We start from the raw sequence: 20,224 nt of genomic DNA, 5'->3' as shown, positions 1-20,224 counted from the left end.
TCGAAGACATGTCAGAGTCATTCAAGTCTGGAGATAAGACGTTGCTATCAGCTGTACCGAAGCTAGTAAGCACATCGCAGTTCACTACATGGCGTTTAGCCTTCCAGACCTATGCCCTTGCGACTGGGTGTAGGGGTATCCTGGATGGTACCATCGTCGAGCCCGGTCTAGTCGACATCACCCCCATTCTAGCTGCTGGTCAGCCAGAGTATGTAGCACCAAGGACGCTTGGCGCACAGGATTCGACTACCGGTACCGCCGATCAGACAGAGGCTGCTATAGCAGCAGGTCAACAGATCATTGACCAAGCCAGACAGAGTCATGAACTCTTGGTACGGAACTACCAAGCGGCATTGATGGAAGAGGCGAGGCGCCTCCTTCCCGCCGGCACTATACCACCTTCCACGTTCGTCGGGGACGTTACCAAGAAGGATTGGGAGGATTGGGCCAAGAAGGAGGCCCATATGCAAGGCGCACTTCGCGGTACGGTATCCGCAGGCGTCCTTGTCGATATTAAGGACTTGACCACGGCAAAGGCGATGTGGGACTTGCTGCACGCAACCCACCCCATCAATACCGCCGAGAATAGGGCCTCGATCAGGCGCGATCTCTCCATGATCGTGCTCACGGACACGAGCCCAAAGGGGATGGAGAAGCATCTCGAACGCTTCAATAGCATCATCCTTCGGTCACAGGAGGCCGGCAATCCAATTGCACCGGCCGTCCGCGCACAGATGTTCGCGGATACGCTGCCGCAGCAGCTCGAGTCACTCAGAACCCTCTGGGGGATCAACTCGCCACTCCTTACAGAGTTGACAGCATGGCCGACGATGCTTAGGCTGTACAACGAGGAGATCGATCGTCGCCGTAGGAACGGCACGAACAACACTGCTATGGCCATCACGAATGGTGGAAAGCAGAAGAAGTTTGGCTCCAAGGGAGGCCAAAAGAAGGACAAAGACCAAAAGGGGTCCGGTGCTCAACAGGGTCAACAGGGTCAGAAAGAAACCCGGACCTGCTATAACTGCGACAAGGTCGGATACCTTGCCGCTAAGTGTCGCGCTCCCAAACGGGAAAGGAACAGCGGTTCAAAGGACGGCGATCAGAACTCGTCAGGTTCGTCAACGAACTACGAGGCCATGGCGACGACCAGGATCACTCCGACATCGAGTCGGAAGTGGATGTGGGACGAGGATTACTATCGACCTAGTCGGCGCGTAGCTCCTGAGATCCCCACCCCTAGTCTCTCTCCACCTGTCGAGGAGGAGAAAGCCCAAGTTGAGCTTGCGGCGTTCACTGCAGAGGAAGGGGAAGTAAGTGTACCCGATTCTCGGGGATGGCTCGTCGATAGTGGAGCCAGTAACCACCTCACCCCCTCCCGCAACCTACTGTCCAACATCAGACAGTGTGATCCACCCGTCGATTTCGGTACGGCGTCATCTAAGAGCAGGATGACCGCCCGGGAAATGGGTCAAGCAACAATCGAGCTTGACAACGGTCAAATGGCCACACTATTCCCCGTATATCTCGTACCGAACGCTAGACTGAATCTCCTTTCAGTCAGCTCAGCGACGGCGAAAGGGTGGCAAATCAGTTTGTCAGACACCATGGGTCAGCTATTCAAGGGCCATCGGCGTCTTACATTCTCCCGGTTCGAAAACCACTGGTACATTCCCCCGTACCTTGTGAGGCATGAGGCACTAGCAGCCACAGGGCCAACATCCGGGATGATAAGGTCTAAGCTCGAGGAGGAGCATAGACGGCTCGGCCACATCGGCCGGACTAAACTGGAAGAGCTTGCCAAGGCCGGTCAGCTCCAGTATCCTTGGGAGGAGCTCAAGGAGGACAACTTCAAGTCCTCAGACTGCCCAACTTGCCAAAGTTGGAAAGCAGTTCGTCCTCCAAAGGACAATGCACCCAAGCACCCCCTGTCGCAGGGTATGCTGTTGCACGTCGACATCGCCGGTCCTTTCGATCCGTCCAGGCGTCTGAATAGATGGTTGGTAGTCATCATTGACGATCACTCGGATGCGATCGAGGTCGTACCCACCCGTCACAAGTCCGAGGCCTTCAACGTGCTCCGGGATACAGCTACACGCTGGGGGCGCCAATTCGGTAATGACGTTCGTGTCATTCGGTCGGACGGTGATTCAGTATTTCAGAGCGAGGCAGCCAACCTCTGGTACAAGCGCGAGGGCATTAGACATCATGTCACCCCTCGCTACACCGCCGAACTCAACGGGAAGGCGGAGCGCACGATCCGGACCATAAAAGATGGAATCCGAGCCATGCTCGGTGGATCCAGTCTTGGTCATCAGTACTTCGACTATGCGGCGCAGTACTTCGCGGTCATTCACAACAAGACCACGGTCATCCCAGAGTCAGACGAGAACGTCTGGGAAGTGCTTACGATGCGCCATCCAAACCTCCACACTGTCCGTCAGTTTGGTCAGGTCAATTACGTCCAAATCCCCTCGGAAATCCGACATAAAAATTCGTTTGATACGAAAAGTGCTATGAGGTGCAGGATCTTGGGTCAAGATCCAGACGTCAGTGGATGGATCGTTCTCGTCGAGGCGACGAACGAGATCATCAGATCTAGAGACGTCAAACCTCTCACAGGTTCAGTTAGTCAGGAGCCTGAAGTGAGCGCAATTGGCGTACGCACATCCGTATCCAACGAGGAGGAGATGGAAGATGATGTCGTCATAGAGGGAGATGATGAGGAAGCAGAGGGAGATGAGGACGTAGGAGGAGCACCGGATATGGACGATCCACTGTCGGATGTGTCAGCCGATGTGTTCACCCCACCTACACCCCATTTTCAAATTCCTATATCTTTCGAGCGGGTCAAAGGTCCCATACAACCTGGATATGACGAGTCGACGCAGCAATAGGTCGATAAGACCGGCATCATCGTTACCGAGAGCCTGATCGATCAGCTCAAGGATCGGAACCAGAAGAGATTAGATCTCACGGATGAAGAGAAGGGTCTACTACAGCGCTGGAAGCATTATCAGCTCTCAGCGGCTCCAGAGGCGGCACCGCCGCAGGAGGAGTCACTTGGTAGAGGTCAGAGAAAGAAGGTACCTAGTTCTCATATAGATGGGGATAGGTGGTATGGTCGAAATGCGCGAATCGCCTATCTGGCTTCCGAGTCAGCGCTCGGCGTAACTACGGCATCGGCCGATCCCGACCCCACCACATACCAGCAGGCCACATCCTCGTCCAACGTTAAGCTATGGCAACCAGCCATAGACAAGGAGCTTGACAGCTTGCGAGCAAAGAAGGTCTTCAGACCATGCGTCCTTCCCAAAGGTCGCAAAGCTATCTCGTGTCGATGGATTTTCACAACCAAGCGAGACGCTGCCGGTATCATCACAAAGCGGAAGGCTAGGCTAGTCGCCCGAGGCTTCTCGCAGCAGCCAGGAGTAGATTTTGAGGATACGTTTGCGCCAGTAAGCAGGCTAGTGTCACTCAGACTACTTCTCACGATGGCGGCGACGCTAGATTGGGAGATCCATCAGGCGGATGCTGAGGGAGCGTACCTCAATGGCAAGATCAAGGAAGAGATCTATATGGAAGTGCCGCCTGGATACAAGGTATCTCAGGGGCAGAATTGTGTCAAGATAGACGGAGCACTCTACGGCTTGAAGCAAGCAGCTCAGTGCTGGTGGGAAGAGGTCGGACGAGTTATGAAGAAGCTCGGATTCCAGAGATTGGAGAGCGAGTGGGGACTGTACTATAGGGGCGGCGCGAACCCCTGCGTCTGCTTGCTGTACGTGGATGACTACGTGATCATCTCGCCCAAACGCTCAACCATCACCACCCTGTTGGCGGATCTGAGGCGTCACTGGACCCTCACCGATACCAGCGTCGTCACGTCCATCCTCGGGATGAAAGTAGACCGAGAGCGGTCCGGACACATCATTAGGCTTACGCAGCCTGGGTACATCGATACCCTCTTGGCTAGATTCCCCCTATCCACTACTCGAGAGTTTGCAACCCCTCTTCCCTTCACCACCGATAATCTTAGCTCGGAAGCTTTCGCCCTAACACCCTATCAGCAGGTCATCGGCAGTTTGATGTGGATAGCTGGCAGCACTCGGCCAGATATTGCATACGCTGTAAACTACCTATCGAGGTACAGCTCAAAGCCGACAGAGGGACACTGGCAGCAGGCGCTGCGGGTGGTCTCATATCTGGGCAGCACGAGGGAGACGGGATTAAAGCTTGGCGGACGTGCTGCTAGCATAGTCAAGCTAGAAGGGTGGGTAGATGCGGATTGGGGAGGATGTCTGGACACTCGGAAGTCCACGACGGGCTATGTCTTCACCATCAATGGCTCAATCGTCGCCTGGAGCTCGCGCCGGCACCAGACAGTCGCGTCATCGACTCTGCATGCTGAGTACATCGCCCTATCCGAGGCAGCTAAGGAAGCAGCTTGGCTGCGGTCTATGCTCGGAGAGCTCGGGTTCGCCCAGAAGAAGGCGCCACTGAGACAGCAGTGGTTGGGACCAGCGGAGATGCCGTAAACAGCGTTCCGTGGCGGAAAGACATTCAAATCCGCACCAGATAGACGGGGATGCAGGAAGTAGGGGGAGTGTTGGAATTTATACTCCCTCGCATCGCCTGGGGAGGGCTAGCCTACCTTTTGATACTTCAACAACAGGTCCATTGTCACCAGCCTGACAGAAAGGCAGGCCTTACAGCCTTGGCCCTGCAAGTTTCGGGACGGAGTGACCCCTTGGCTTAAAGGGAGAGATCCTTCTGGCTTGAGGGCGCGTGCCGCAGCACCGACAGCTGCGTACCCTCCATACTGTCAGAAGACAAAGGGCGCGATGGCTGCCAATCCCATCTTGCAACCCAACATATCATCGTACAGCTTCAAGCGCCAACGACAACACTGAAGTCTACAAGCAAACAGATCAACGATCAGCACATAATGCTCCCCTTCCCCTCATTTATCGTCCCATTGCTTCTGCTCGCCTCGGTCTCTGTCTTGGCTATATGGGACCAGGCCGGGGATGTCACCATCGCATCATTTACGGACGGGAAGTACTTGTCGAACGTATACTTCGAGATCCCGGCCGGCGCCGCAGGCTACGGTGAGACTCAGTGGGATGGATCTGGGAAAGAGCTGCAATACCGTGCAGCAGGAGGGGATGGCAAGCTCTGGCAAAAGTTTAGGCCCATGAAGGGTCTGCCCCCTTCCGATCCCGAATGTTAAAGTTAGCGCATGATAAGGCTCATCAGCTTGGCATACCGGAAGTGGTAGCTATCAGTGGACTATCGAAGCGATAGGCAATAGCTAGCGATAGGTTAGCTATCGCTAGGTTGATAGCTTAGGGCTATCGATAGGTTAGCTATCGATAGGCTATCAGTAGGTCGCTAGGTATCGATAGCTTGATAGGTTAGCTATCGATAGGTCTGGAATATATAAGAAGAGCCAAACGAGTCGTATGCATCCCCAGTCTGCTCTTGAAACCCTAACACGGGAGGCCAAGTTCGAAGTCAAATTTGACAAGCCTGTCGAGGACTTTGGGAATCCATCAGTGAGTATCAGTGCCCATTCGAGTCTGTAGAAAGGGATGCCAATGACATCAGCTGACAGTATTCAGTGCTACATACAGCGAGCCACCGAGGACATCGGCCGCAACAACGTCTTCATGGTCAAAGCTGCTCCATCTTACCTGTACCCCTGCCACTTTGAGACAAGGTCGAGGAACACGCCGTCTGGGTGGTCTGTGAGGGGAACAAAAAGCGGGCGACGTGTGTCCCATGGGACTCGGCGGAAATGACGGCCTTGGGGTTCGGGACGGGCGTTCTTGAGCTGCCTCCCCCAATCAAGAAGATACCCGTATCCAAGTAGAGTTACTCATGCCTGTAGTAGCTACATACCAAGCTCTGGTCGTGATACCCATCGGACACAATGTATACTAGCCTCATTCGATTCCTCATTCGATTCCCTGATTGCACTCCGCGTTGATATAGTCAGCAATCTTTGAGACACGTCTTATTGCAACCTCTACAAGTCCATAAGGCCACCTGCGATCACCTGTCATTGGGAAGAGCAAAGAATGGGGAACACAATGTGAGGAACACTTGAGTGCGAATCAATCATGAGGGAAGTGGCAGGAAAAGCTTGAACCGACGCTGCGGATTCGAGAGAAAAATGTCCCTCGGCATGAGATATGAGTCATGGCTCTATGCAGGAACGCCGAGATCTTCGGTGCCCCCGCTGCATCCCCTCCCACCACTCCTGGTAGAACAACGATTGGGACGATTGTAAATACAAAAGCTTGATCATTTCACTGCCTATGTGCACGTGATAGTCACCAGACCATCGCCTCCAACATCAAGTACCAAGTCTTTCAGGACTTGATGGACCAACGTCGCGCTCTGACCTGCCGCCAGCGCGTTGCCAGTCTTCGGAGAGTATTTGCACTGCCTAGATCAGCATCATCATCCATCATGACGGCAAAGCTCACCGAGTAGTCTTTGTAGCCATCCTTGCTGCTCGCTTTGACCTTACGGTCAAACGGAGTGAAAATGGCACCGATGGGTAGCTCGAAGCTGGCCGGCCCCTCCAAAACAGTCGCGGTACCCGTCGGATCGGTCATCGTGACCCCGGGAAGCAGGATGAATTTGAGTGTGTTTATCGATCTGACGGAAGCGAGTGTGGCTAAGAGGAGGGCAATGTTGAAGAGTTTCATCTTGACTTGGCAGTATGACAGATGACTGAAGATGTGGGTGATTTTGTGATGCCTTCACCACCTAAGCCGTCAGGAACTGTTGTACAAGAAACAAGGGAAGCTACCGTTTGGGTCTTTCGTCTTTGTTCTCCGTTGCATAGGCCCCTCCTTTGTGCTGATAGAACATGGAAGTCCCGGTCAGCCTCCTAAGGGATGTGACACACGTACAAAGGAACCGATTCTCCTCTTTCTCCTGTCTGAGATCAGGGACATCAGATTACAGAGGGGGTTTGTTGCAAAGCGGCTAGCGTTCAATCTGCACAGCGCGTGATGTTCTCGTATTCCACCCGTCCGCATTCGGCTCTTTTCTCGCCCGATCCCTTTAGTGGATCTTAGTGCTCTCGCCCCTCTCTTTCTGTCCACAGACCGATAACTTTCTGTCTAAGGCGTTTTCATGTACATCGCCTAAATGACGCTACCTATGCGGCTCTGGGCGTGCACGAGACGGCCACAGTATTGGTGTTTCCGTCTGTGATATCAATCACCAAGCCCGGAAGGACTTGATGAAATACCGTCACGCTCCGACCCTCCGCCAGCCCACTGCCTGTCTTCGGAGAGTATTTGCACTGCATAAATCAGCCCCATAGTCCATCCCATTACAGCAGCGCTCACCGTGTAAACTCTTTGTCCTTTGTCGTCGGTCACGCTGAGTGCACGCTCAAACGGAGTGAAGATATTGTTGACCAGGAGCTCAAAGCTGGCTAGTCCTAAATGCGTCATAGTGTTGCCCGTCGGATCGGTCATCCAGACTCCGTGGGACAGGATGAACTTGAGCGTGCTGATCGATCTGACAGAAGCTATTGAGGCAAGCAGGAGAACGATGCTGATGACTTTCATGTCGAGCTGGCGGTATGTTTGCAGAGGTTGAGCTGGCCATTGCTATGTATATACCGAGTCCACTTCATGACAACGCTCTTTTGTGCTGCCAAGATAAGGGAGGCCCAACCCCCAGCTGATCCCAGGGGAACTGAAGGAGGGGCTTGGGCCGACCTCCGTTTCTGTTCTCCTGGCTGAGGGAACGCTCTTTTGCGTTGATAGGATGAGGGATTACCGCCCACCCCCCGTCATGGTCAGTACAAAGGTGTCAATGTGCTATCAGATCAATCTCGCCTTTGGACCCACCGGACAGATAGCCATTCAGCTCAAGCTGTGTCACTCGACAGCCGCGCTCCGTGTTTCAGCCTCGCACTACGCACGGACGCACGCGTTTCAGAATCGCGTCCCCTCTTTTGCTTCCGCTCGCTCAGCAGCTGGGTCCACTAACAGCTCTGCTTCTTTCCCCTGCCTCTTATTACCGTACTTTACATACAAGCACACCGATCCCTCCCCCTGCTGGCGACGGAGATGCTCGTGCACCTGTCCGTGGCAGGACGGTCGCCCCAACAAGCGCGCCGCCGTCCTTGGCCGTTACCGCGCGATCGGTGGAGTGAAAGGGATGGGTGGGGATGGGGAGGAGGATGTGTGTGTCCAGGGTTGAGTAATCCTCTACGCGCTTCTCTCCTTCCTTTAGCTTTGATGATCAACAAGCGTGACGATGCGAGGCCGACGCGTCCATCAGGAGGGGTGTAGAATTTCGCTCAACCCTATAGCTCACTCACCGTTACTGATTCTGTCTTTGCCATTCCTTTCCCATGTTTACTCCTTCTCCTCCTCTTACCCTTCTTGACATCTATACAGGATAGCTATCGACTGCTGGTTATCAATCGACACCATCAATCCTATATCACGACAACATCACAAACGACGCGCCTCCCCATTCTCGCACATATCACGTCCATCACGCTCATTACGTCCTCGTCTGTCTTTACGATCCAACCCCTCGCCATCTGGGCCTGCAGCTCATCATGCCTGCCCAACCCACTCTCCACAAGTCCAAGTCAAACCTCCGGCTCAAATTGGGGTTCGCACCGGCCCGCCCAAAACCCACCTCGTCCGCTCGGGAACCAGCTCCTCCACTCCCGGTCGCGCCCTCCCCGCCTCGGTCATCCACCCTCGCCATCGCGGCCCTTACGTCGTCCACCTCGTCCACTGGTACCGGTACAAGCAGGCCCGACTCGCGAAGTCTGTTTGCGTACGACTCCACCTCCCCTTCTTCCCTCGGGCACGCCAACAGCAACGGCAACGCCAACGGGATCACCACGACCGGTCTCACCTTCGACACCATCTCCTACGCGTCCAACTCCCCCTCTTCCCTCGCGTTCAATCACGCTATCCTTCCTTCTCCTCGACACGGCGTCTACCCCACCCCCTCTACTTCCGGGTACGACACGCGCGACGATACCGACGCGGACGCGGATGGCGAGACGGACCTGGAATTCCTGGACCAGGGCGACGGGCTCGACCGGCCTTCCCTCGAAGCCTACCCGAACATTCGGAACACCATCAAGGCGTCCGACGATGTCTTCTTCGTCTCGGACGCGCAGCTCAGCGATAGGTTCCACTTTGTCGCGGAAGTAGGATTCGGGAATTGGGGGTCGGTATGGCTCGCCAAACCCCGTCGGCCGCGCTCCACCTACTTCTCCAACGGCGTTATGACGCCTAGTCAGAAGGCGGTGAGAAAGCTGGGCAAGGCGGCAGCGGCGAGCGGAGGAAGCGGAGCGGGTGGGAAAGTCGCAATGAAGATTGTGCACAGGGTGCAGGATTCGGTGAGCTTCCTTTCGTTAACGCTCCAGCGAGAATCAAGCTGACTTTCAGTGTACTGCAGCTCGCATCAGAGCGCTCTGGGGCGAGATGAAGATCGTCCGGTCACTGAGGCACGAGCCTCACCCGTCTATCATCCAGTTCGAGGCGTTCTGTTTGACTCCCAGCTATGCCGTGTAGGTTTTGTTCCTCGCCTGTCCTTCCCTCCGTCTTTACATCCGTCCTTCTTCAGTGAACCTTTTCCCTCGCTCCGGCATCTACCTCCTTAGGCTTTCGCTCCTGGAATCCACGCTGACCCTCAGCGTGATCATGCCCTACCTCTCGCACCTCATCCAAGTCTGTCTCCCTCCCAAGCGCGCCACCCCCTACTTTCGCCAACTCGCCTCCGCCGTCGGATATCTGCACGAGCGCGGTATCACCCATAACGATATCAAGCCCGCCAACGTCATGATCAGCCACAACGATATTCCCGTCTTGGTCGACTTTGGGTTTGCACACAAGTGGCCGACAGATGGGAGGGGTGCTTTCTTGAGTACAATCAGCTGGGGGACGCCAGAGGTGAGCTACCGCCTCTACGAAAAGGGAATATGGAGCTGACGAGATAGTATCTGGACCCGTATCGCGCTCAAGGATTGCCGCACGATGAGCGTGCCTCAGACGTTTGGTCTCTTGCTGTGAGCTTTCCAACCCTTGGCTGAGACGCGAGGAGCAGAAGCTGACTTCCAGATCACATTCTACGAGATCCTTATCGGCCGTACCCCGTTCGAGGAGAACGAGGAGGAAGACTTCCAGGAGGAAGGGCGGTATGCCGTATATCTCGAGCGCGCGCTCAGTGGGGAGTGGCTCGGCGAGTACTACATCCCGAATGGTCAGTTGCCTGCCCCGCGTTCATCGAAGGGGACAAGAGCTGACTCCCAGACCTTATTCACCTCCTCCAAAACATGCTTCACCCCGACGCCCAGCAGCGCCTGACCGCCATGAACGCCTACCATCACCCCGCGCTCCACCCCGCGGCACCCTCCGTCATCGTCACCCCGCACTTTATCCGCGAGGCCACCTTCGACGTCGACGCGTACGCTGAACAGCCCGTCCCTACGCTTGCGCCCGTCGGTGTCGCCCTCGACGGGTACGGCGGTTACGCCAACGGAAGTACGGATCCCAACGTCGAGAAGCGCCGGAAGAAGAAGAAGGTTGCGCCGAAAGAAGGAGCCAGGAGCGTCACGCCGGCTCTTCCGCTTGGGGAGAGCATCAAGCAGCATACGTCTATGCCTCGCCCGAAGAAGCAGGGTCAGGGTCAGGGTCAAGACGGCGAGGGATTGACGCCGAGCCCCAAGAAGGGGAGTAGACTGGTGATTAAGAAGATGAGGAGTGAGGAGGTGGTCGGTGGGGATGTCAAGGATAAGGAGGACCCGACTCGTGAGTTTCTCTTAAATCTTTGCAGGGAGGGGGATGAGCTGACAAAGTAGCCACCAAGATTGTCAAGCCGGCTCAGCCACTCAAAATGGTGGAAACAACTGCTGTTAAGGGTGAGTGCCCACTCCTGCTGTCAAAGAAAAGATGTCGGGCCGTTGCTGATGTCCCAGCCGACAAGAAGCTCATCTCGCGCCCGTCCCAAGCTCAGCTCCGGGCCGTCGCCAATGCCAACGCCAAAGCCGCCAAGCACGATTCGGGACTTACGTCCAAGACTGGCGGAACCAACTCGACTCGGTCATCCCTCCTCACCACGACCACGTCCAAGGAGAACCTCCACCCTTCCAAGTCCACCAAGACCAAGACGCTCTCTCAACGGACTTCCAACCTGTCTACTCTGTCGACCGTTTCGACAGTCCAGGGCGAGAAGAATGAGGATGAGGCTCGACTTCATACGTTGCAGTCCCTCGAGGGTGTCCGGTCTGTCTCCGGTGCTGGCGCGGGAGGCAAGAAGAGGGATGTGTTGGCGGCTATTTCGAGGCCGGCGCCGGAGCCGCCGAGGCCCAGGTCTGCTGGTACAATTGAGACTGGGGAGGGGAAGAAGGAGAAGGAGGCGCAGAGGAGGAGTTGGGCGGCGGAGAGGGCGATGGCGCTGGAGGAGGTGGAGGAGATGGAGGAGCAGCAGCAGCCTGGTGAGCTATCCATTTCACGACCCGGGGATCTAGCTGATCATGCAGCTGAGGTTATGGATCTCGAAGTTAGGGTATCTACTTCTTCCGACAGTGACAAGACTACGAGTGAGCTATCCTTATCTCTCTCAAGAAATCGTAGCTGATCTTCAGTCGATGCTCGAGTCGACGTCGCATTCCACACTGCGCCTAGGTCAACTCAGTCCCCTATGGCCCATGTGGGCTCTCCGCCCCGGAAGCGGCTCGCCAAGCCCGCGGTGCCCGACTCGGCTGCGTCCGGCGAGCATGCAGATGAGCGGGCGCCTCCGCCCCGACTGGCGTTTGTGTCACCCGGCAAGAAGTCGGCGGGGTCGCCGAATCGGGTCGAGAAGGAGAAGATGATGACACAGGATGGTGAGCCCGCCTTTCTGCTGGTGTACTTTAATCTTGAGGGAGACGAGCTGACTGAGACAGAAGACAAGTTGGGCCGGTTCAGGCAGATCTCGGCTGATCTTACCCCTGCTCAATTCACCCCTTCTTCTGCCCGAGCCAGTGCCGTCGCTCCAGCCGCTACCAACACCGCTCCCGCCATCGCCTCCACGGCCACGACTGAGCCGAGCCTACAGCACCGCAAGTCCATCGAAGCGCTCGCTCTCGACAATCGTCTCGATAAGATTTCAGAATGGGTCAAGACTGTCGAGTCTATCGTCGACGAGGCTCGGAAGGCGCTCGCGGAGGGTCGAGAGCTTCCCCTTCCTCTCCTCACTATCCCCACTCCGGCGGATATGGCCGGTATTCCCGGTCTCCCATCTATGCCTTCGACAATCACCGGTACCGCACAAGACACCAACCTTCCCACTCCCCGCTCTGCGACCGCGACCAACCCCGCTCTGACCTCCGAAGAGCGCAACCGGATGTTCGGTGTCTCCCCGCCCAAAGCGATCCCGGAGCACCTCCGGACGTCCTCTGTCCAGGTGGAGCCCGCGACGCCGCCCAAGTGGATGACGTATGCGGAGGCGGAAGAGAAGATCCGGAAGGCGAATGTGTGGATGGGGGAGGGCAAGGGAGGGAGTAGGCCGAGCTCGGGGGTGGCTATGGGGATGGCGGATAAGCGGGTTTCAGGGATGGGCAAGAAGGAGAGAGGAAGCGGTGAGTTTTCTATTACGGTTTCTTTGGTTTCAGGAAGGGTAAGAAGCTGATGATACAGTGGCTAGTGTTTTGAAGCTGTTTGGGGCGGAGAAGGAGAAGGAGAAGGAGCGTGGTGTTCGGTCTTCTACCCGTACGTCCTCCCGCATACGCCCGGATGAGGATTAAAGCTAACCAACAGCCGAACCAAACATGCACATCCCCCTCAAGCCCCCTGCGCCCGCACTCCGCGCCACCCCTTCCACACCTATGCTCCGTTCCGACTCATCCGCCGCCGCCGCTACAACTCGCATCCCCGCACGCAAGTCGGAATCCAACCTCCGGGCATTCAACACCCTCCCCGCCTCGTCCCACATCACATTCTCGGACATCCTGCAGCAGTCTGCATTCTCGGACGACGAGGATGACGATGATGAGGACTATGGGCGCGGTCAGGCCCGCTCTACCGCCGGTGGAAGGCCAGGAAGCCCAAGGTCCCCTCGGAGACTATATGAGCGGTTCCTCGACTCCACGCCTGGCGTGGTGCGTCAAGGGGACGGCTGGAGTAGCCTGTCTAGCGGAAGGGCACTCGCCAAGCCGAGCTCGATGGCTAGTCTTCGGGAACGCGCCCGGGCTTTGCTGCACGGCGACACGTTCACTCCGAACCCTACCTCCATCGGCGGCGTCACTGGCACGACGGGTACGACCGGCAACAAGCGGGATATCATCGACTTGGCGAATCAAGAACGGAGGAACTCGAAGCAGCCCCTCGTCCATTCGTCCACCCAGGGAGACAAGTTCGGGACGGCCAACTCGGCGGCGATGTCGACCTTCTCGGCTGGAGCTGGCGCTGGCGCGGGAGGAGGCGGGATGGGCAGGCCCAATATGCCCGGAGCAGGGAGCGTGTTGACCATCGGGACGTCGACGTCGATGGGTGGAGGTGGGGGGCAGAAGGGGTGGGGGATCTGGAAGGGCCTCAAAGGGCTGGGGAAGAAGGGGAGGGGGATGGATAAGGTGGAGGAGATCCATGCGTAGATGCCGGCCACGATTCGCAAGCTGGCGTTGGGGGAGGGCCGGAGTCGGGGCGGGGCTGAGAGTAGGGCCGAGTGGGGGATAGGGGGAGTGGCGGAGTGGCGAGTGGCCCCGGGGATTCATCGCCAGGGTGTGTATAGATCTTTCGGTTCGCTTGTCTTCTTTCTCTTCTTCAGTATACCTTACCTCCTACCCCTACTTCTCTTTCCTACTCCTACGCCCCATCTTTCAGCTCCATGCCTTATCTCTTTATATATCTTCGGACTGCTTATACCCTTCGTTCTTCAATCTTTACGCCCAAATTTACGACTTTTGCTATCTAGCTTATGCTTTACGGATAATGACATGCACGATATACAGACTCTCTCTTCACTGACAGACTGGAGCTGGCAGCTGACGGGACCTTGCTCTCGATGGAACTCATTCAGCGCGGCGCTGTTGATGAGCAGTGGATCCAGAGGCCGAGTAACGTCTCGCGTGGCACAGAATACTCCCTTCACCTGAGATCCCTTTGTATCCTACTCACCATTTTTTGAACGAGCAACGCTCGCTCGCGCATCGCACACCATGGCGGTCACTGCTTGACTCCGACCTATAAATGTACGCTTGGGAGCAAAGCCTGATGAGCCACTCTGATCGAACATCAAAGGAATGACCATACGCTCATCCTTTGATCCCTTGGGACGGGCCTTCGCTCACATCCCAGAGCCGGCTAGAGGGGAGCACGCCTTACAGATCGCTCGTCGGAGTTGCTCAAACGACTCAAATACGATGAGCACCCCTGCAGTAACCAAGCGTCATCTAGACGTAGCTTGCTGCTCTTTCACATTGATCAGCCGCGGACCGACATCGGACCCGAAACCACCGCGACGCGTTGATGAGCAGTGCAGCAGACTCCTACTTTCACCTGTTGTCGTACACGACTCGGGCCGAAACAACGCTTTACGCTCTGCGCACTGATGAGCCCGGCGGAAATACCGAGATCGACGATCTGCTAATCACTGTGCTCTTCGAGAATTTCAGGACCGAGTGTAAAGCTAGGGATACGCGCAAAGACCATAAAGTACGTTTTGCACCGGGCACGAATCAAGCGCTTAAGTACGCCATGAGCCAGTTCACAACCTGTTCACGAACTGAGGGTCGTACTGAAGGCATCGAAGTCAAGGATGAGGCAGGCATGAAGGATCAGATCAGGCGGTGCGTGGACGTCGCGATCAGAGGGAAGGAGGAAATAGCGGTAAAGAAGAGCACTTTTGAGTGGACGTCTTGAGGGTGTTCTCTATATGTTGGCCGGCAGGATCTTCCAGATCGTCAGCTCCCGCAACATGCACCTGCGTCTGCCCCTCTTTCAGCCTGCGGCGCTTTCCAGTGCTTTCTAGCAGCTACCATCCCGCTCCACACTGCGAACACCTCCTTTGTCCTTCATCGGCCTAGCGACGTCATACTCCCCTTCCTTTGTTCTCCGCTCCACGTCCTGCATTGTTGATTCGCAACACGACGTCATCTCATCTCAACCCAAGGACGCCTGTGAGAGGTATAAGAAGGGGTACCTAGTTGGTCAGACCATCCTCATTCCGATCTTTATCTACTTGCTCACTCATTCTGCACTGCTTTACATACCTTGTCTAAGCCTTTACCTCTTAACAAACATGAGCGACAACGCTGACTTGCGCCGGGGTGATGTGAGCACAGGTGAGTTCCTTTTCCATCAGCATCATCAAGGTGTACATGGCCGTTCTCGTCGCACGGTATCGTCACCCCTTTCCGAAAGCTGATCAGCTTAGCCAAGGCTGCCTTGAAGCCGGAATTCGCAAAGTCGTCGACTGAGCAGGTCGGAGACAGCCTTGCCCATGCTGGAGACACGTAAGTCACCCATCTCGGAGCTGTCCACCTTTGAACAGATCGAGGGTGTGCAACCGCTATCGAACACTGACGATCAGTGTCGCCTCTTACCTTCCCGGCCAGTCCAAGGCCCGTGACGTCGCCAACCCCGACGCGCGTGATCCCACGCACCACCACGACAACAACGGCGACGACGGTCTCCTCGGGCAGTAAGTCCACCTCCCCCCTGCACTATCCTCACACTCCTGTACGTCAATGCTGACTAACAGGGCTGCCGCCTTTGTCACCCCCAACGCCGGCAAGACGACCACCGAGAACGCCAAGGACGCCTTGACCCCGGGTCACGACTCGACCCTGACGCCCCACGGGCCCGGAGTCAGCCAGAACCAGGGCGTCCTCGGCGCGATCGGGCAGAAGGTGACTGATGCCAAGGACGCCGTTGTGGGTGCACTCGGAGGAGCCAACCAGGGCGCGCATGATGGTGTCAAGCGGAATGAGTTGTAGATGGCTTGATATGTTGTAGATGGCTTGATATTGCGGGTGGTCTTTAGCGAGCTGAGCGAGGAGGATGTTGTGAACGATGTATTGAGTAAACCCCAGAATCAACGCACATCAGTGGAGCTAGTGATAGCTTGGAAAACGTCGACGGACATTGGTAAGTGCTAGCTCCACCAGGCATTACCGCTGCATACCCCTCGCTACCGCGTCGTTCCAGGCCTGACTGAACTCTGCCATGTTCCGTCCCTGGCTCATCTCGACCATCTCTACCGGCATCATATTGCTCCCAAAAGCCGGTGCCGCCGAGTTGGAGAGTGGATGGGACTGGGAGTCGATAACCCGGAGGATAGGTAGGCGTTGGCGAGTAAGATCACGGGCGTACGCAGAGGGTGCAGCGGGAGGAGGTCGAAGGGCGGTCTGGAGGATCTCGAGCAGGTCGGGGTATGTGAAGAGGAGGGGATCGGTGGATTGCCTATAAGGGTTGAAATCGACCAGGAAGGACGAGTTCATATCGGAGGAGAGGTATATATCGAAGACGTCTGTGAGGGTAAGCTTGTCGCGTCACGGACGTTGAGGCGAACTGACAGTCTTCTCCGCCTTGATACCGCGTCCGGATCTCATCCTCCCAGAACGCCCTGACCGTATCGCAAATGGTCTCCCGCGAGTCTGCGGATTGAAGATGATCGTAGTAGTTGGTATCACGTTGTGAGATGCCTGAGAGATCAGCTCCAGCAGAAAGCCATCATTACTCTGCTGTTAGCTTACCAAGAAGCATGTTGTGCCGGACAAAACACCTCAACTCCCTAGAGGGGTTCATTTCCACAAAGCTCCGCAGCACCAGCTCGACTTTCATATCCTTCGCTCTTGCTTCGGCCGCTGCTGTTGCTTCCTCATCGTCTGAGTCTACTTCTGCCTCGGAGTGTGATGTGCTGTACGCGCGAGATGAGTCGAGGTCATGCTGAATGAGATCGCTAGATTTGAGGAGGAGGTAAATGTCGGCAGGAACGGAGCAGCAAAGAGGACCACGGGTCTGGGGGATAATGAAAGCTGCATCCTAGAAATTCAGCTCTGGCCCCGACGCTTTGAGACATGGAGAAGCCTGTACTTACTCTGGGACTGGTCCAATTTAGCTTTGGGAAGACAAAACCGCCGTGCACCTTGATCGCCTGCAGGATCGCTTCCGTCAGCTTCGGCAGTCGATACACCGGAGCTTCAGATCCCGAGGACGATGAGCTAGCATCGGAGGCTCTCCTCTGTCTTGAATCGCTCGACGAGGATGAGGATGAGGCGTCCTCATTATCCGCTACTGGCTCCGATGGTCTGCGATATCAGTCGTCTAGTCCATCATCATGTAGTAGACGGCAGGCTGACGGATTGCATTCGACTGGCAGAAATATCGAGTCCGAGTCAAGCCACTACTAGAGCTGTCAGATTGTTCCCAGCTCCTGAAGCTCATAAGGAAGCTGACGTACCTCGAGGAAAGCCTCCTTCTCGCCGAGCTTGTCCAAGTCGATGATGGAGGTGGGAAATGTCAACCGCCGGAATAAGTGGTACCAGCTTGACAGCCTCGCTGCATCGATCTGTGACCTGGGTATCTCTGGGAAGAGCGAGGGCTCCTGGTCCTGACTAGAGGGGATTGGTACTGGCATTATTGATCATGTATGACAAAGAGTGACATTCGAGGTTTCTGAGGAATGTGGAGTTCGAAAATAGAGTTTTGAACAACTCCCTGAGTGGATCTTGAGATCCCGCTCCATAAGGCTATAAGGGTCCATACACCTCACACATAGCTGCGAAGCAAGTCCGGTACGCAGCTAGACTCATCATCAGCCACAATGGCCCCGCCAACAACTTCACAAGGCCCGCCCTCCCCAGGCCGACCTCGAGTCTCCCGCTCCACCTCCAGTACCGCAGCGAGAAAACAGCCGGCCTCCTCCCACCCGCATCCTACACCTCCGGCGTTACATCAACATCCGTCAGCGTATGACTTTGCTGCCGCTTCTTCTTCAGCGGTGGTACGCCGTTCGCGGAGAGCCATGACTTTCGAGGAGGTGCGGAATGGGCGGATCCTTGATCCGGAGGAGGGGAGCGCTTTATTTGAGGGGATTGGATTGGAGGATGGGGACATCAAGAAGCTGAAGCGGAAGGTGAGCTGCAGCGAAACAGAAATGAAGCAGGTCGTGGATATGAGCTTATAAGGCAGCTGCGACCGTATTACGAACATCTCGCCCAATTACAGGAGCACTACCAAGAGGTGGATAGTATCCTCTCGGGTTCCATCCCGTACGCTGTCGCTACCTCCTTTCATGCAGGCACAGGTCATCGATCGCAAGCCAAGCAGAAGACGTATACTCAACTCCTACGAGATCTTGAAGATGAGGCGTATACGAGCGGCGAGGAGGGAGGCACGGAGGAGGAGTGGATGCGACGGGGATCGACATGGAGAATACAGAAGCAGAAGAAGAGTGATCAGGGGAGCGCAGTCCATATCCGAGATGGGTCATCTGGACCGCGCGGACCAGAAGGGGGCGACGAAGAAGCAGGAGAGGAAACGGCTTTGCTCAGTGGGGAAGAGCGGGAGGAACGTAGGGATAGGATCGCTCAGATTGCGGTGTACGGTGAGTGGATAGCCTACCACGAGCCAGAGACTTGTAGCAGGAGAGGACGAACCTGATAAACAGTCAATACCGCAGTCAATATCGTCCTAGTGATAGCGAAGGTCTTCGCAGTACTCTACTCCGCCTCCATCTCGCTCACAGCCTCGCTCGTCGATTCGGTCCTAGACCTGCTCAGTACCTTCATCATCCTCGGCACGACCTGGGCGATCGGGATGAAGGGCGACGCGCATGTCGTGAGCCACATCCGCCGTGCTGCTGTGTCAAGCATGGAGCTGACATTTAGTATCCCGCAGGGAAGAAACGCTTCGAGCCTCTGGGAGTTGTAAGTCACTCAAACTCTACCTAAAAATTCCGCTTAGCTCATCGGCCAGCTCATCTTCTCCGTCGCCATGATAGCATCCTTCGTTCAGGTATTCATCGAGTCTTTCCAGCGGGCAAGAGCGCCATCGGACGAGTCTCCGGTAGATCTGAGTAACGTAGGGATAGCGTCAGTCATCTCGAACACTGCAAGCCAGCGACCAGAGCTGATCATGCAGGACTATGTTGGCCACTATCGGTGTCAAGGCTATCCTGTGAGTCCTCGTTAGCTATCGCAATAGACGCAAGCTGATCGAGCAGCTGGGTCTGGTGCTCTCGTATCCCATCTTCAGGTGTTCAAGCCCTGGCCCAGGATGCAGAAAACGACGTATTCTTCAACATCATGTCGCTTGCTTTCCCGGTAAGCTACGATGCCTGGCTATTGTCCTCAAGGACCGCCTCTGATCATTCAGTTCCTGGGCGGCCTGTTCAATTTCCGCCTCCTCGATCCGATAGGAGGGATGGTACTGAGCACATATATCATTGTGGAATGGGTCAAGACTCTCTTGGAGAACTTTAGAAACTGTGAGTCTAGCCTTCCTGACCCTAGCAATGGCCCGGGAGGGGAGTGGGATGTGCCGCTGAATCCACAGTGTCTGGAAGGTCGGCCTCAAAGGATCAAGTAACGAGAGTGTTGTATCTCGTCACCCGCTTCAACCCGGTATTGGAGATTGCCGATGTAGAGTGCTATCATATCGGGTGAGCTCTGAACCAACCCCTGCTGTGCACCGGTCCGCAAACTGATCCTGTTAGCGATGATTTGATTGTTGAGATCGACGTCATCCTACCCAGATCGAGCACTCTGCATTTCGCTCATGACGTCGGAGAGACTATCCAGTAGGTCCTTCTGTGCCCCGAGCGTCATCGTAGCTGAGAGTGTAGATGCTGTTTGGAGAGCCTTGACGGCATATTGCGAGCATACGTCCAGTGAGTAGCTTCCCGATGATTACCGAGGATCATAGCTGAAAGCCGTAGCGTTGACTACACTTCGTCAAACCCGTAAGCTTTCGCCTCCGACCTACAATGGCTCCTCTCCGGAAGCTGATAAAGCAGACCTCAACACACTGCTAGGATGCCAGGTCAAACGCCTTCCAAGAATGCACAGAACGGGCTCACTGCCTCGCGCAGAAACAGCGCCAACATTGTGCGCAGCCCGTCCGGCTCGTCCCTAGGATCAGCTGCGAGCGGGAAGAATGGGTCGTACGGCGCCATCAACGGAAGTGGATGAGGTTGGGCGCTCGTAGCTAGGGAAAGCTGGACGGCCGATGGACACCCTGTG

The 20,224-nt window shown here is 55.9% G+C and overlaps 7 protein-coding genes across 7 annotated transcripts; 4 read left to right on the top strand and 3 right to left on the bottom strand.

Moving 5' to 3' along the window:
* Positions 1–893: 893 nt before the first annotated feature.
* MKK02DRAFT_28004 (uncharacterized protein) lies at positions 894–2,897 on the top strand (the record flags this gene model as incomplete). Its single annotated transcript, XM_053087462.1, has 2 exons — positions 894–1,999; positions 2,528–2,897. The coding sequence occupies 2 exons, from the start codon at positions 894–896 to the stop codon at positions 2,895–2,897; spliced, it is 1,476 nt and encodes a 491-aa protein (XP_052944650.1).
* Positions 2,898–4,945: 2,048 nt separating this feature from the next.
* Positions 4,946–5,801, top strand: MKK02DRAFT_28002 (uncharacterized protein; the record flags this gene model as incomplete). The annotated part of the gene is made up of 3 exons (XM_053087461.1): positions 4,946–5,225; positions 5,419–5,555; positions 5,634–5,801. 3 exons carry the CDS (start codon positions 4,946–4,948, stop codon positions 5,799–5,801), a joined length of 585 nt encoding a protein of 194 aa, XP_052944649.1.
* Positions 5,802–6,318: 517 nt separating this feature from the next.
* On the bottom strand, positions 6,319–6,716 carry MKK02DRAFT_28001 (uncharacterized protein; the record flags this gene model as incomplete). Its single annotated transcript, XM_053087460.1, has 2 exons — positions 6,319–6,447; positions 6,492–6,716. The coding sequence occupies 2 exons, from the start codon at positions 6,714–6,716 to the stop codon at positions 6,319–6,321; spliced, it is 354 nt and encodes a 117-aa protein (XP_052944648.1).
* A 458-nt stretch (positions 6,717–7,174) lies between these two features.
* MKK02DRAFT_28000 (uncharacterized protein) lies at positions 7,175–7,592 on the bottom strand (the record flags this gene model as incomplete). The annotated part of the gene is made up of 2 exons (XM_053087459.1): positions 7,175–7,321; positions 7,368–7,592. The coding sequence occupies 2 exons, from the start codon at positions 7,590–7,592 to the stop codon at positions 7,175–7,177; spliced, it is 372 nt and encodes a 123-aa protein (XP_052944647.1).
* Positions 7,593–8,599: 1,007 nt separating this feature from the next.
* MKK02DRAFT_16096 (uncharacterized protein) lies at positions 8,600–13,633 on the top strand (the record flags this gene model as incomplete). The annotated part of the gene is made up of 12 exons (XM_053085578.1): positions 8,600–9,400; positions 9,450–9,571; positions 9,698–9,953; positions 10,001–10,069; positions 10,122–10,263; positions 10,314–10,811; positions 10,862–10,921; positions 10,979–11,497; positions 11,660–12,304; positions 12,377–12,544; positions 12,666–12,752; positions 12,801–13,633. The coding sequence occupies 12 exons, from the start codon at positions 8,600–8,602 to the stop codon at positions 13,631–13,633; spliced, it is 4,200 nt and encodes a 1,399-aa protein (XP_052944646.1).
* Positions 13,634–16,150: 2,517 nt separating this feature from the next.
* On the bottom strand, positions 16,151–17,619 carry MKK02DRAFT_16559 (D123-domain-containing protein; the record flags this gene model as incomplete). Its single annotated transcript, XM_053085653.1, has 6 exons — positions 16,151–16,509; positions 16,556–16,684; positions 16,736–17,024; positions 17,080–17,280; positions 17,356–17,385; positions 17,443–17,619. 6 exons carry the CDS (start codon positions 17,617–17,619, stop codon positions 16,151–16,153), a joined length of 1,185 nt encoding a protein of 394 aa, XP_052944645.1.
* Positions 17,620–17,805: 186 nt separating this feature from the next.
* MKK02DRAFT_16217 (cation efflux family-domain-containing protein) lies at positions 17,806–19,876 on the top strand (the record flags this gene model as incomplete). Its single annotated transcript, XM_053085595.1, has 12 exons — positions 17,806–18,117; positions 18,174–18,435; positions 18,493–18,588; positions 18,652–18,821; positions 18,872–18,910; positions 18,960–19,075; positions 19,125–19,160; positions 19,207–19,306; positions 19,359–19,470; positions 19,539–19,644; positions 19,699–19,782; positions 19,828–19,876. The coding sequence occupies 12 exons, from the start codon at positions 17,806–17,808 to the stop codon at positions 19,874–19,876; spliced, it is 1,482 nt and encodes a 493-aa protein (XP_052944644.1).
* Between the last annotated feature and the right edge of the window lie 348 nt (positions 19,877–20,224).

This window comes from Dioszegia hungarica, assembly GCF_025882075.1.
Source record: "Dioszegia hungarica strain PDD-24b-2 chromosome Unknown MKK02contig_11, whole genome shotgun sequence".
Classification (NCBI taxonomy): domain Eukaryota; kingdom Fungi; phylum Basidiomycota; class Tremellomycetes; order Tremellales; family Bulleribasidiaceae; genus Dioszegia; species Dioszegia hungarica.
This window is presented reverse-complemented; position numbering and strand designations above follow the sequence as displayed.